This window comes from Helicoverpa armigera, chromosome 18 (genome assembly GCF_030705265.1).
Source record: "Helicoverpa armigera isolate CAAS_96S chromosome 18, ASM3070526v1, whole genome shotgun sequence".
Taxonomy (NCBI): Eukaryota; Metazoa; Arthropoda; class Insecta; order Lepidoptera; family Noctuidae; genus Helicoverpa; species Helicoverpa armigera.
The window spans coordinates 10492692-10508593 of record NC_087137.1 but is presented as its reverse complement, the minus strand read 5'-3'; the positions used below and the strand labels follow the sequence as shown (position 1 = coordinate 10508593).

Here is a 15902-nt window from a genome sequence, read left to right as displayed (position 1 = left end):
AAGAGGATTTTTAGCATTAAGTCTATAATGGAAGTCCAAAACACTGTGGATTGTAAAAATATTTTTAAGTAAAAGTGTAGTCTTAAATATTTTTGAATCTTAATCGAAGATAAAAAGGTTTTGATTAACTCATTAACTTACTTATAGTGCAAAAGTCAAGAAGGAACAGCGGGTTTGAATCTGCCAGGGTCAGAAACAGAAATAGCTGAATTTCAATAAATAAACTTTGCGTTTATGAGCTTCTCAGTAGTAAAGAAGGCAACGAAATTATAATCCGGTTTCCATTGTATTTCCCAACCTCAACTTCCTTGAGCCTCAATATGTCTGTCACAACGAGAATATCTTCCAAAACCCAATATTTCCATCAGGCAACAAAGTTTTCCCACATTTTTGTTCTGTCAAATTTGAAGTGTAGTTGGCATTTGTCATTTGGTCGCTTGCTGGTGGTCCGTCCGCGAACACATTTTGTAAATCAGTATCAACAAAAACATGCGGTAATATCTTTTCGAAAGGAATTTACTTGACTGTTGACCACTTTACGGAAAATCGAATTGTTCACATTGTTTTAATTCTAAAGTGCTATAAGACTACACAATGGAGAGTTACATAATGGAATTATTTAAAGGGTAAGATATTTTTTGCCATAATAATAACTTCCTCTGACGACTGTTTTAATTTGGTTAATTCGCCGGAACATCTCTTTGGTAACTCGATACTGATTCAAAAACGTAAATTTAGAGACAAGTAATGCCAAACAGCGATAATTTCATGAACTAGCTATCGGCTTTCGTATTTTTTTCGCGGAATTTATTTTAGTGTCATTTTATTCAGGTTTTATTATATTCGCTATAAATAATCAACATGTGCTTTTGATGTGGTGTTCCGTTTCGAAAATTCAATGAATATCGTTATTTCAACACTAAATCTTTAACTTTTTAAATATTTTAAAATAAGAAATATGGTTTGCTATAATATAAAAATAACTATTGTTCGATTTATGCATGTATCTCAAAAACTATAGTTATTAAAAATAAATATTTGAAATGGAAAATATAAAATAAAATAATTATTCGTTTTTTTAAGGTTTTAATAGAGTCTGGTAAATATCTCGGTTGGTGTGCAAAAAATATCTCAGATCTAAAAGATTGTCATAATAAAAACTAGTCAATGAAATTTAAGCCACTTTGAAATCTAAAATTCTATTTTATGCTCTCATACTTACATAATTTTATATGCCAGATATAATGTCATTATGTATGTAATATTGCACTACTGAAAATTTATTATGTGAGTTTCCAAGAAGATTTGGTATAATTTTGTGTTTTTGAAGCAATAGATGTACAAATGAATATATTATAAAAGATACCCAGAAAATTTTCTACTAATTATTCAAATAAGACGATGTCCAAGCAATCAATTATGAAGCTCACAGAAAAATCATATGCAACCTTTTCTCTGGCTACCTACAAAATTATTGCTAATTTGTTACAGGGGTGAGCTAAAAGATAATTTGATGCTCGGCGTCGGTAACCCTCTTCTGGACATCTCGGTGTCTGTTGACAATGATTTTCTGAAGAAATATGATCTTAATCCCAATGATGCTGTGATGGCCGAGAAGAAACACTGGCCTCTGTACAAAGAACTCGTTGAAAAGTAAGTATGTGCCAGGTAGATAATAGTTATAATGTTATACTGGATCTACTGCCGCATCAGCTTTTCGTTTATTTGGGAGAAAACTGGTAAGTTTAGCGAGGGCTAACCCTGCCCAAAGAGATACCTGCAGTTGGTGCTATGTTGAGAATTATCAGATATCAACTATGGAATGCATAGCAGTTTTTAATTAAGAACATCAACTGAAAAATGTTACATATTTTCTTTCCATATTAAGTTATAAACACAACACATTACCGATTTTAATGTATAAATTACCCCATACTTAATTAAAGTTTTCCCAACTAGGTTCACCCCAACGTACATAGCCGGAGGCAGTGTCCAGAACTCGGTTAGAGTCGCTCAATGGATTCTGAAGAGGCCCAAAGTGTGCACGTACTTCGGCTGCGTTGGAGACGATGAATACGCACAGATATTAAGGAGTAAAGCTGAGTAAGTATCATACATATAAAAAAAAAACTACAGGGGCCCGATTCTCCTAATTTTACTTAAGCAACATACGATTCACATTCGACTGAGACCCAATCACGTTGTGATGTTTTCGTAAATATATTAAATGTCAATATTTCAAAAACAGACGGCCTGTCTGCGCTTGGGGTACGGGAGCGAAAAAGTAACAAAAGTTCTCAATTCTGAAGTAGCTATTTTCTCTTCCCATAGGCACATTTATTGCGCCATTCAAAATTCTTTTTCACTTAGATTTAATTAGTTTTAACTTTGATAAAGAAACGGAAATAGGTAGGTTGTTTTAACGCAAAGTCACAAGTGCCTATCTTATAGGTAATTGAAAAAGTAAAGTCACGACGAATATATTGCTTTACGAGTCAAAGGACACGTAAGTTGATTAGACAGAAGTAGGTATATGTTTAAGTATCTACGGTATACAATAATGAGATATGCGCGTAGGTACGTGAGGTGCTTGTAAGTTCAATTTTTTTTATCGTGTACACCAAGGTGGAACGCATCTTGGAGAGCCTGAAATTACTTCAGACTTGCCGATATAAATATTATAAAGCTGAAGAGTTTGTTTGTTTGAACGCGCTAATCTCAGGAACTACTGGTCCGATTTGAAAATTTCTTTCAGTGTTAGATAGACCATTTATCGAGGAAGGCTATAGGCTACTTTTTATCCCGGTACGGGAAGTAGTTCTCACGGGATGCGGGTGAAACCGCTGGCAGAAGCTAGTTCTCTCATACAGATAATATTATCGTCATATTTATTGACCGTCTCGGATTTGACCCGTAACTTACCTACTGACTGTAAGAAAACAAAAGTTACATGATAATTATTATGTTATTATTGCTTATTATCGTAAACGAATATTATAGAGATACCTATTAATTAATCAACGGCTTATGAAGGCCTGTTGCTTGCTTCTGCTAATTCTACTTAAGCGACATAAGATTGACATCCAACTGAGATCCAATTACGACTCGATTACGATTGAAGGTAAAGGGGAATTCCGCAAATACTTAAGTTGAGTCGTAATTGAATTGCAATGGGCTCTCATTTGAATCGTTGTATGTGTTGCTATTGAAATTCTACCAAGAGTTTTAATGAGTCTGCGATTGATTTACGATTGTAGAGTGGACTATCCTGGTGGAATTACATCGGAATACGATTGGTCTTTTATTAGTAGCAGAATGACCGCTAAGGTTAAAACTACTATTGAGATTCCTTTATTCAGTTGACACATTATTAAATTAGCAGAATCAAGCCTCTGTTTGCGCAAATAAAACTGAATTTTCATCTATTATACAGGTTTTACGACATTATTTATGCATTTTAAGTCGCCATGAAATATTACTACTTGTAACTTGCTACAATACCTACGACTTTTATAGTAAACGTAGTAAGTTAAATCTTCAGATTACGACTGATATAAGATTTGCCATCTATCATATTCCTAATCTCCGTTAAGTCCAGATAATGTCAATCAATGGAGTGACAAATACAATTTTCTAACTTTAAAGATTTGATAATAATTTTATCTTCTCGTAAGACTGAAATGGTTCAAGGCCGTTACTACCTATAGGTACTTACCTATCGCATTAAACCGCGAAATAAAGCATAGGTTTACTCTTTGGTATCGTGGTTTGTGATTCAGTTACAATAACTCTAAAGATAAAATTAGAAACAGAGTTATTGATTTCGTATGCCTAAATGTAGTTTTTAAAAGTAAGATGAAATCAAGGCAAACCTGGTGAAGTTTTTGGGATAATATTATTGGAAAATTTTCTACAAACTACTATTTAAATTCGCTTCTACTGCCATTTGGCTGCAAAATCCCACTTACAACTTTATTCCCATGCCACGCTACAAAAATACTCGACATAACTTTGCAAGGGCGTAGCCAGGATTCTATACAGGGGGGGGCAGATTAGCAAAATCCCATACTACATTGTTTTAATCGTGATTTTTAACATATGAGTATCTAACATGGGTGGTGGAGGTGAGGTAAACATTAAAAACAAATATAACAATAAGAAACAGCTTTATTATTTGAAGAGTAATCTGCGCGGTTCTTCACAAAATTTATTAAAAACTTCTTTTACAATTTCTTCTTTTTTTTCTTGGACAATTTTCCGGTGTACGCTTAACATACATAGCCCGTTTAAACGGTTTTCGGTCATTGTAGACCTCAGCCACGTTTTGATACGTCTCAGGGTAGAAAAAGACCTTTCTATATTACTTGTTGTACACGGTTGTGCCAACAAAATAAGTATGGCTTTTTTGGTTGTCGGGAAGAAAGTGTCCGCCTCCTTTAATACATCAATAAGATCTAGTTCTTCTAGAGCGTCTTTTTCCATACCTTTATCCTTCCAAAGTTTATACCATAATTCCGCTTCATGCTCAAAAAGAAGAAGATCATAGTACTGGCAGAAATCTTGCGATTTTTCTTTAAAATCAACCAGTGACATATTTAACATTGAACTTGGATGTATCGACATTAAACTAAAAGCTGGTAAATGATCATTAGAAAAACGCTGGTCGAGTGCGGATATCAAAGAATCTAAATAAGGAATGATAATTGATCGCTTCCAAAAATCGCATAAACTCTCAGCTGGGTGATTGGACCTATGTTGTTGGCGACATGCAATACGCGGGATTTGCAAATCACTGCCGATGGCAGTTGCAGTTCTACGTGAAATGTCTAAAATAATCTGACTCTCTTTGTCTGCGTTACCACGATGATCTCTTATAACAGAAATAATTCTCTTGATATGATTCACACACGTGTACATATCGATATTCTTCGATTGTAATGCATTTGCAACAGGTTCCAATATACTTGAATATTTGGCTATCAATGTAACGCATATAATGAATACTGATTTAGTAGCAGCACAGTGTAACTGATAGGCGCTTTTTCTTGCAGCAGCATTTCCTTCTGTAGATATATTTGCAAGTCCATTAATAATTTCTTCAAAATGTTTGTTGAAAATTGCAATACTCTTATATTTTTGCGACCAGCGTGTCTCACATAAAGCCGGAATATTGGGAACATATTTCCTCCTTAAAGAAGATTCTCGGAAAAAGTTAATTATATCTTTTATCGTGCCGATTGTGTTCCGTATTTCTGGCACTTGATTCAAATCATTTATTACTAAATTAAGCCTGTGACTTGCACAATGAAAATATAAGGCTTTTTTATATTTCTCTCTCAGTTTTTTTTGAACGCCCCCAATACTTCCAGCCATTGTAGAACACCCATCGTAACCTTGACCAATGCACCTATCAGGTTCAAGTCCTACGTTTTCTAAAAACTTATCAATTTCTGACGCTATAGTATTAGCATCCATTGCAATCAATTCTACGAATCCTAGAAATTCTTCTCGGATCATATTTTTGCCTTCGTCGTAAAAACGGATTCCAATGGAAAGCTGCTCTCTTCCAGCTATGTCACATGACTCATCTGCCATGACACTATATGCAAAAGCTTTCTTTGCTACCTGTATAATTTCATTCTTTACGACCAAGCCGCACAAATCAATAATTTGGTTTTGAATCTGTGGGGAAGTATACATGGCATTTTTTTTGCCATGTTCTAAGTGCTGTTTTAAATCTTGATCGCCAGATCCAATTTTTAGATTTAAAAGGTCTTCAAAAATACCTTCATGATTCTCTTTACCCCTCAAAGGCAAGTCATGAGTGCCACAAAAAATAACTGTAGATATTATAGATGCCAGTATGTTTTTATTTTTCTCTATTTCTGTCTGATGAGCCGTGTTCATCATTACATCCACAGGCATTTGCTCCGATAAATTTTTTGCATCGTTGACTGCATTTTTATGATATTGTGATGAGAGATGCTTAACGCAGTGTTCATGTATATTTTTAAAACGGCAAAAAGGTCGAATTACAAATGAACCCAAATATCCAGCTACTATTTTTGGAGGAAATAGTACGCAATATAAACACAGCGCACCTTTTAGACGTTTGGAATAAACCAGCCAAGGTGAATAAGTTTGCAACCAACTATGATTAAATTTCCGCTTCAGATTAGCAGTTTCGGCATCTTTAGCAAAGTCGTAATTTTTAGGGGGTACCCAACAACGATTGAGCATATCCAATTTTTGACTTGTGGTCATCAAAGAAGTTCGCCCTACCCATTTGCCTAGATCATTATCACAAACTACTTCATCTTCAGGTATATTTTCTACAATTTCGACTTTAGAAGAACCAGCTTGAGCCAGTGAACTCTGTGATATACTTTCGACCTTCTTTTCTTCATCACTTTCACTACTAGTTTCTTCTTTTTTCCTTTTCAAAGTCGCTGAAACAAAAATTCATATGCTTTTAAATAAAATGGTGATTTTTATACACAACAAGTAGAATTTATTATTAAAACAAAAAAAAACAACTGCACACTAAACAGAATATCTCCTAAAGGTAGAATTCCGTGGATAGCGGCTACGACAGCCGCGCGCGGCTTACGACAGTCGTCGGCCGCGCGCGACGCGACAATAGTCAACCTATGAAAATGTATGGCGCCGCTGCCGAGGTCCGCGACAGTCGCGCGCGGCCGACGAATTTCGTAAGCCGCGCGCGGCCGTATGCATCTCAACATGGTCTAGCGCTTAGTAACATCTACATAATTTTAGTAAAACCAGAATTGAATTGTTTTTTATTTAGTCGGCAAAAGTTCCTTTTGTTTTCATTACAATACAAATGCTTTTGAATCAGTATTGGATAGTATCCTTCATCATTTCTACTTTTTAAAAATAGGGTCGATTGGTAATCTATTTTCATAATACAGCCACAGCAATACGTCATCCTCTTCTTCTTCAAGGATATCAATTAGCACTTCGACTAGAGAGAACGGACGAACAAAATCTACTAATTTCAACACAATGCCGCGCGCGGCTTACGAAATTCGTCGGCCGCGCGCGACTGTCGCGAGCCTCGGCAGCGGCGCCATACATTTTCATAGGTTGACTATTGTCGCGCGCGGCCGACGACTGTCGTAAGCCGCGCGCGGCTGCGTAAGCCGCGACCCACGGAATTCTACCTTAAACCCGTAAGAATTTCAGGATAAAATGTATCCTATGACATTCCCGTGAATAAGACGAATCTAACGACTTACATCAAAATCCATTAAGCCGTTTAGGATACAGGAGGCCACAAAGAAACAGACATACATTCATACTTACTTTACATACATACATATACTCGAAAACATTACACTCTTCCTTCGGCAGTAGAGGGTTATAATAATATTTCACACCAAGCCTCTAGCTAGTCCTAAACTAAAGCTTGTGCTATGGGTAGGTACTAGATAACGTTATATTTTTTAGATACTTATACACTTTTCTTGTAATTATTATTCATAGAAAACACACAGACAGATCAGTAACAACCATAGAAATAGTATGCAATAGAAAACCAGTAGGTGCGGCAAAAAATGAATGCATTTTGCAAAAATAAATGTAATTCTTCGGGTTACATTTTCTTGTAATACAGACAAATCTTCACATAACACGATATCATTAAAACAGTATACACTTTTATTGCTGTTAATTTTATGATTTGCATGTAATATTAGAAAATATCAGCAATACGAAATCACGCCAGGGCGCTAAAAGTTTATAGCTGTAAACAAAAATGAGCGCGTTTGATATTTTATTTGTCTCTTTTTCTCTTGTATATCGTGCATTTAATAATGACCTCTCGTTTCACACTTTGTATGTCTAATAGCGGTACTAGCGCGCGAATTCTAAGTCTATGGTAACAACACAAACAGACATTTTTATGCACATGCACTAATGTTTATACTATGCGAGGCGGGAACCCGTGACCCTAGGTACCGAAGTCCGTCGTGCGAATCACTGCATCAATCGAGTCTTCAAATTATCTTTCTATCAAACAAATGTGTTTCTAATAACATTCATAAATTATCCGCATAAAAAATAAAAATCGATGTGCATCGAGTCGATTTTTCGATAATCGCGCATGCGTGTGTGCCATCCAACCTGTCTCTTTCTACCACACAAGCACAATACGCGGACACGAGAGAAAAACAATAGCACGTCACGTTGGGTTGTTTGGCGCGCGCGGCGACTAGCCCGCTCGACTCACGTAATTCCTCAATCTACACTCCCACATCATTATTCTTTGCTGTTATTTAATACATTATAGAAAATTATTTGACTAAGTACTTACCTTTAAAAAACTTCCTTATATCCATTTTCAAAACAAGTGAAAAAATTAGAAATTGTCAATTTCTGAGAGATTGAATGAATTGAATGAACGAGCTCCGGCGAGTTTGCGCGGCGCAACAGCGAGCGATACGTCCTCCCTCGATAAGCGCTTGGCGCTGACTAAAGTTGAACACCGCGCGTCACAAGATTTATATTGATTTTTGCATTGCATTGCAAACAAAAATTATTTTAAAATATTGTTTTACTTTTAAATAGACCAATTAATGCCTCGCCTCTCGCGGCTCTCGCTCGCTCGACCCGCATCCCGCTCAGGGGGGGGCAGCTGCCCCTCCCTGCCCGTACCTCGCTACGCCCATGTAACTTTGTGCACAATTTTGGCACGAAATAATATAAACCTTTTATAGATCGTTGCTGAGACAAAAGAAACTCGTGTATATGTACATATATGTTAAATATCGTGTATATGTATGTCAAATATTATCTACGAGTGCTGATGTAAGAATAAGAAGTATAGCTGGTGATCCCGACTTCCTTCGTGATAACGTTCACCTCTGCTATCTGTCTCGCAGTTATCTCGACTATCTGTTTGTTCATACAATACAATGCTTACATAGAATCGCTATGTTCTGATACTATCTTATTCTTTGAATGCTAGACTTTGTATGTAGGTAGCTCCAAACGTATCTTCTTATTAAAATAAATTATAATAGCTTGCGTGGGTATGGTAATGGTTCTCTAAGCTATATAGTCAAATAAAAAGATTGCTAGCTCTGTCGAACCATTAAAACATACTTTTCGAATCTGCTTATCTACCTCTTTTTAATACCTTACTTCTAGTTTTGTTGCTCAGACTATTCGCGAGATTAAAATTTTAAGTGGTGCCAATTCTGTCAAAGCAATAGGTACTCTTTACTTTTCACCGTAACCGAATGATGGGCAAATATTGCTGGGGAGTTTGTTGCGCCACTTCTTCCCAGCAAAAATACATAGGAAGTGGTGAAGGGCGGGCGTTTTGGGAGCTGTCTTTTTTGTTTTTCACGTTCGAAAAGTGCTGATTTATCAGCCTAATTTGAATAAACGTTTTTGAGTTTGAGTATCTATGTATATAAAATTCCAGAATAGCACAAAGTACAGAAAACGATAATCTTGAGTCTACATTTCATTTGGTGACGTAGTTACCGCGGCTATGAATTTATTAATGGTCGTTGCAAACAATAGCGAATTGATACAGTCTTGTATTACAAGACTCTTATAATGCTGAAAAATCAAGGCCAATAATATAATTGTGGCTTAGTGAAACCTATATTATATTAATACCGTTTCACCAACGTCCCGGACAAACTTCTTCCCATACCAGGGACCCGATTCTCCTAAGTTAATATTGTCAAAATCGAATAGAAATTGAATCCTAATATCATTTTTAACCTTATCGGGCATTCTGCTACTAATATAAGACCAATCGTATTCCAATGACATGCGATTGGTTTGCGATTGGTCTGCTATTTTGGTAATTTTGGTCTATACGGTAGTTTGCTGTACCTACAATCATTTTGCAATCGTAAATCATTTGCAGACAACATTATTCATTATTGAATGACAGAAAAGGATAAACACGTTTATTTCAAAGAAAAAATAGCGGAATGCCACATACGCTTCAATCGTAATCGAGTCGGGATTGGATCTCAGTCGAACCGAGTCGAACGTGAATCGTATTTCGCTTAAGTAAAATTAGGAGAATCGGGCCCCAGGATGACTATCGAAAAGTAAAAGAATTTTACAAATCGTCTCAGTAATTTCGGAGCCACTAGGTTACAAACAAACGATATTTTGTAAAGACAACATAGGTTACATATGGGTACGGATAATACTTGTAATAATTAACAGCATCTAGAATACCTAATTAGGATGCGCAGTGTTAATTTTGCAGATTATACTCTATGATCTAAGTCACATCTATCCTTGAGCGCGATTCGCTGTAAGGTTCTCAAAATAAGGTTGATTGTTGAATGGCTTCTTTTAGTCTCAAGTGGGTAGGTTAGTTACTAACTGCGTATTTAGCTCCGTCTATCTAAAGATCTCTGACTATACCCATATAGACATTTCAATGCTGGCTTGCAATATGATTCATTCTAAAAACTATTTTCTTGGAGATATCTAATCGCTCACTCTAAAATACTACAGAAAGACCGCAGAAAACCTAAATCTGATTCGAACTCAGATAAGGACAATGAATAAGAGCTAGTTATACATGCTACAGGAAAATGCACCGAGACGGGAAAAACTCATACGAATAAAGTACCATTTTCCTTTCATAAAGCATTTCTTGCTTCATTCTGTGTTCATGAGTTGACACTTAAGAATGTCGTACCTACCAGCCAAAACGTAGGCTTAATCCGATTAATAGAAATTCTAAGTCTTTAAAGCTGATAAATAGGATTATTATATCGATCGTAAGTAAATAGTTACGATAGTTTTTGGAGACTTAAAACCTTCGATTAAGGACTTTTTCTTTACCTAAGCAGAAAATAAATCTGAGATTATTTGATAATCAGTTGCTGAACTTCAGAAAACTAAAGAAAAATGATGTAGAAAACACTGGGTTAGTTCAGTGAGTCCACGGAAATCTGTGTCAAGAGGAAAATTATAATATTCATTGTAGGTACATAAAGTACGTTTAAATAATAGAGACCCATCAATATCAAGGCTATTTATTGATATTTATCTGGTATGGTTAAGTTTTTCTTAATCGTTATAATGAGTACTAACATCAGTCTTCAGACTTTTTTCATTATTTCGTAGTCTTTTACAAGCAACACTGTGGTTACCACAGTGTGGTAGAAATATTTTATTTGGCTCTCGCCAAAAACGCATTAACCAGGGGTAGCGTCCAAAATCTCAAATATCAACTTTGATGTCCGCAGAGAAGATGGAGTGAACGTTATGTACCAGGTTACTGATAAGAAGCCGACGGGTACTTGTGCGGTGCTCCTAACGGACCAGGGCAACCACCGGTCGCTATGCGCGAACCTCGCCGCCGCCCAGGAGTTCACGCCTGACCATGTTCAGAAACCGGAGACCTTGGCCGTCATTGAGCAGGCCAAACTCATTTATGTGTCGGTGAGTCATTAGTCTCTACTAAAAAGTCTGAAATCACCAACCCGCATTGAGCAAGCGTGGTGATTAACGCTCAATCCTTCTCCGTGTGCGAGGCCTGTGTCTAGCAGTGGGTCGATAAAAAAGGCTGTAATTAGCTGGCTGTATATCTGCAATCGCATTGCTCATGGCGCAATCTGGGCATTGAACTTCTATATCATCGAAATTGCGTATTAATCTTATTAATACTCAAGCCATACCTACCTAAGCTATTTTTGAAAAGAAAGATAATGGTATCTATTAATTGATCACTTCATGATGAATGTATAAGTTATTTCTGTCATGAAATGGTTTTAAGTCCTTGGGACTTATTCCTAAACCTGTCTACTCTTTCAATGTTTTCTATACAAAGATATTGCCAAAGTTTTCATTAATTAAGGCTCTTTTCTTACCTACTACACTTTCCACCATGGCCCACTCATTAACATGATGTGTATTTACACTCCAGGGCTTCTTCCTGGCCGTGTCTCCCGAGACGGTGATGATCTTAGCGAAGAAGGCGCACGAGGACGGCAAGGTGTTCGCCTTCAACATCAGCGCGCCCTTCGTGCTCGAGTTCTACAAGAAGCCGCTCGAAGACATACTGCCCTACGTCGACATATTGTTCGGCAACGACGTGGTTAGTAAACATTACAAATATATTTATTGGAACTGTGTCGCAGCCGCTGGCACCTCTAAGAGAGGTGTCAGCGTTCGTTCGTTTTGTTTATGGACAAAAACAATAAAAAAATACCTACCTATACGTTTCTATCATAAAAATAAAATACATTTATGTATATTGTGTATGTGCGTGAGTGAATGTATGACATCATACTTGAACGGGCTGTATGTTTTATCCTCTATTTTTATTTGAAGATCTAGCCCATATAGTGTACCAGAATAATTCCAAACACTACATAAACCTTAATAAATGACAATATTTTTACATGTTTACAGGAAATGGAAGGCTTCACAAAATTCTTCGGAATGGCAACTGGTAAAGTAGAACTCGCGCTCGAATTAGCCGCTCTTAACAAATTGAACCCCAGCAGAGGCCGAGTAGTGGTCATGACTAGAGGTCCAAATAACGTGATCCTAGCACGCGACGGTACGACGGAAGAGATCCCAGTCACGCCGTTGGCACAGAGCCAAATTGTAGATACAAACGGAGCTGGGGATGCCTTCACCGGAGGATTTTTAAGTCAAGTAGTTAGAGGTAAATCGTTCAAGGATTGTGTTAACTGTGGCATATACGCGGCTGGATATATTATACAGCAATCAGGGTGCTCGTTTCAAGGCCCAAGTGGATATTGCGATTGCTAATTAGCTTAAAGCACGGTTTAGGGACACATGACAGATGCGACTTGATTTTTGCAGAATCTAGGTCACTTTTTAAATTGGGTCTTTATGAGTATGACTCATTTGATATTTCACAGAAATAAGTACATCAGCCTCAAGAGATGGTCATCGAAAATACTAGATATTTTGGAACCCACATAAATGTTGAAAAAATTAAATACATAAATATAGAATCCATGTGTCCAATAAACCGTGAAGCCTTATTCTTCCATTAGTTTGACACGGCAATAATGTACATAGTGCAGGTAAATAATAGTGACGCACAATATTGTATTTAAATAAATCTTTAGGGCTATTGTTATTTTCTACGCTCACATGCTAAAAGTTCTCGAATATTTAGGGTGTATGTGGATTGCAACTTCAATACAGAACATCGCTCAATGGTCTAGCTGTACTTTTTAACCAACTTCTAAAAAAGGAGTAGGTTCTGGATTCTGTTTTGGCTATTGAGTCTTTTATGGTGGTATTACATTATCGATCCAATGTATATTTGATCGAAATAAGTTTAATGATGAAGAACATCTCTATTTCTTAATTTACGTAACACTAAACAATGTTCAACGAATAAACGAACGTTATTGAACAAGTGTTGTCCTTAATGAACTTTGATATAGGTACTCAGCAGTAAAATTGCATATTGGGTATCTGTAATACCACCACTTCTTAACTACCTCGTTAATGGTTGCACATCCAGATATACACCTTCGAAAGTTAGCTGCAAAAGTTTTCATAATAGTTTTGTAATAAATATCAAGGTTTAAATTAATTTTAAAGCAGTGTATCGAATAATAGTGTGAACTTTGTTGCTGGCTGTACATAAAAAAAAAAACAATAATAGACTACAAATAAAGTTTAGTTTTTAATAGCTGAATGTGATTTACTTTGAATCTAGTTTCAGTAAAATGATAAGTTTACCATACTCCAATCCAGTGGAACTGTGATAGGGTGTGACCAAATAAGCTTTGTGTTAATTAATTTACATTTTTAACATGTGTTTAACTTATTCTGACTGTGAAATCTATAAACATTCTATACTAATTTGTGAAAGTCCTGTATTTGTCAGTTGTAATAAAAGTACAGATGCCAGCAGGTCAACCTACCCGAATCTGTCAAATTTTAAAATATCAATCGAAAATTCACTTTCCACTATTGTGATAAGGTTGAAAATCTATTGACGAAATTTGACAGATTGAGCGAGGTTCACAAGGTAAAGGTCTGTACACAATGGTACATACAACTAATCAGCATATCAATAACACTTTCGAATATAAAACGGGCTTATTAGTTAATAGCTATATTCTCAAGCAAAATGTAATAGTATTATAAATAGATCTGATTTCAACAAACTAACCGTGTAATAGAATAAATTTGCAATTATAAAATTAGGTAAAAATAGTGTGCCTTCACTGTGCTAGAAATATCCACTATAGTTGTATTAACACACTTATTGAGCAAGGCTCTATGATTTTGAGGAAAATTGTGTCTATGCAGGACTATTTTTTAACTGGTAAAACTTATATTGATTTACATTTAGGAGTGAGGTATAAAGTCGAATAGCACCATTCCTTTTCACGATAGTATCTGGATCATCGCAGCAATACGAACTTTATAGAAATATACACTTGTTTGTGCGAAAAAGTATGTTTTACAGACCTGGTGAAATTCATATATTTTTTAATTTCCAGCTTATTCAAATCATAAAATTCGCTATAAATTGTGTAACAAAAACAACTTACTTTCTATGAAAAGTCTTTAATCATGCCCTCTGGGCAACTTACTATACTATACTTAATCTATGAAGATGTCAACGATCAGGAACTATGTATTTTAAGGCATTAGTCAACTTCTACAAATAAAGGATCTTACAAAAAAAAATGCCATCAGCAGTCTTAAAATAACAATTTAAATTTTATAAAAAGTTTTAATCTAGGCCTCTGGGCACTTTAAATTTTGATCAAGATTCAAATCAAGGATAATTATTAACTATGAAGATGTCAATGATCAGGAACTACATTTTTTATGGCTTTAGTCAACTTATACAAATAAATGATCTTACAAAAAAAAGTCTACAGCAGTCTCAAAATTAAAGCAATCGAAAATATAATACTTATATACTAAATAGGGCTTCATCAAGTTTGCTTTGACCCCACATTCGCCTTCCAAACATCTGGAATTCATGATGTAGCGGAGACATACAAAATTTAAACTTACGTATTATAAAATAAATGGCACATTATTAAAGAGCTCGCTTTTTTGGGTTGAAATATACTTAAGTTACTGCAGACAATCATACTCCCTGAAGCTTTTGAACAGCTTAGGCAACCAGTACCAAGATCATGTTCAAAACTTATACATTATCCTTACTTATTTTTGTTTGTATGATTTAAGTCAATGTAATGTGTGAAATGAAAACATAGTCATGTCATAGATTTTAGATACTTAAACAAAACAATAATAAACTCTTAAATACAATTTACAAAGAAATAAAGCAACATTTTACTGTTTTATACAATAATAATCTAGAAATACATGTTCAACACGTACTTGTTACATCAAAGTCAATTTGGGGTTGAATTTAAAAAGACTATAGCATATCGCACAATATGTACGTCCCAGTCTGGGGCTTTATCTTGCTCATCGCCCAGTAGAGGCATACACCTGTATACCTCTAAAATGATGAAATCCTTCAAGGTATGCAGTACTTTTGAGAAGCTTCTTGTGATCCGTGTAGATAGTCTGTCATTGATACAGTTTTGATGTTTGCAGATGACACATCCAGGTTTTATTTTTGTTTTAATACTTGGTGCCCTGTAAGTGTACATATAGCAGTTGTGATGTACTTATATTTGTATTATTGTTGTCTAATAAACATGTTTTGTATCAAGGCTTGTGTATTATTAAAAAACTGTGCTACAGAGTATTTCGCACTAGTATCCGTTGGAGTTATACAATTACTAGGACAGATTCACCGAGTATTTCTGTAGCATGTGGTAGTGACAAAATCGAAATGACAATAAAACTGCATCACATTATGAGGTTTGCCTCACAACACACATAACTTGCCACATTTTCATTTA

At 35.7% G+C, this 15902-nt stretch overlaps 1 protein-coding gene across 1 annotated transcript; it reads left to right on the top strand.

Moving 5' to 3' along the window:
- Positions 1–402: 402 nt before the first annotated feature.
- On the top strand, positions 403–15709 carry LOC110379865 (uncharacterized). Its single transcript, XM_021339679.3, has 6 exons — positions 403–626; positions 1492–1653; positions 1960–2103; positions 11256–11451; positions 11936–12106; positions 12424–15709. Exons 1-6 carry the CDS (start codon positions 595–597, stop codon positions 12787–12789), a joined length of 1071 nt encoding a protein of 356 aa, XP_021195354.3. The 5' UTR covers positions 403–594; the 3' UTR covers positions 12790–15709.
- Positions 15710–15902: the final 193 nt, after the last annotated feature.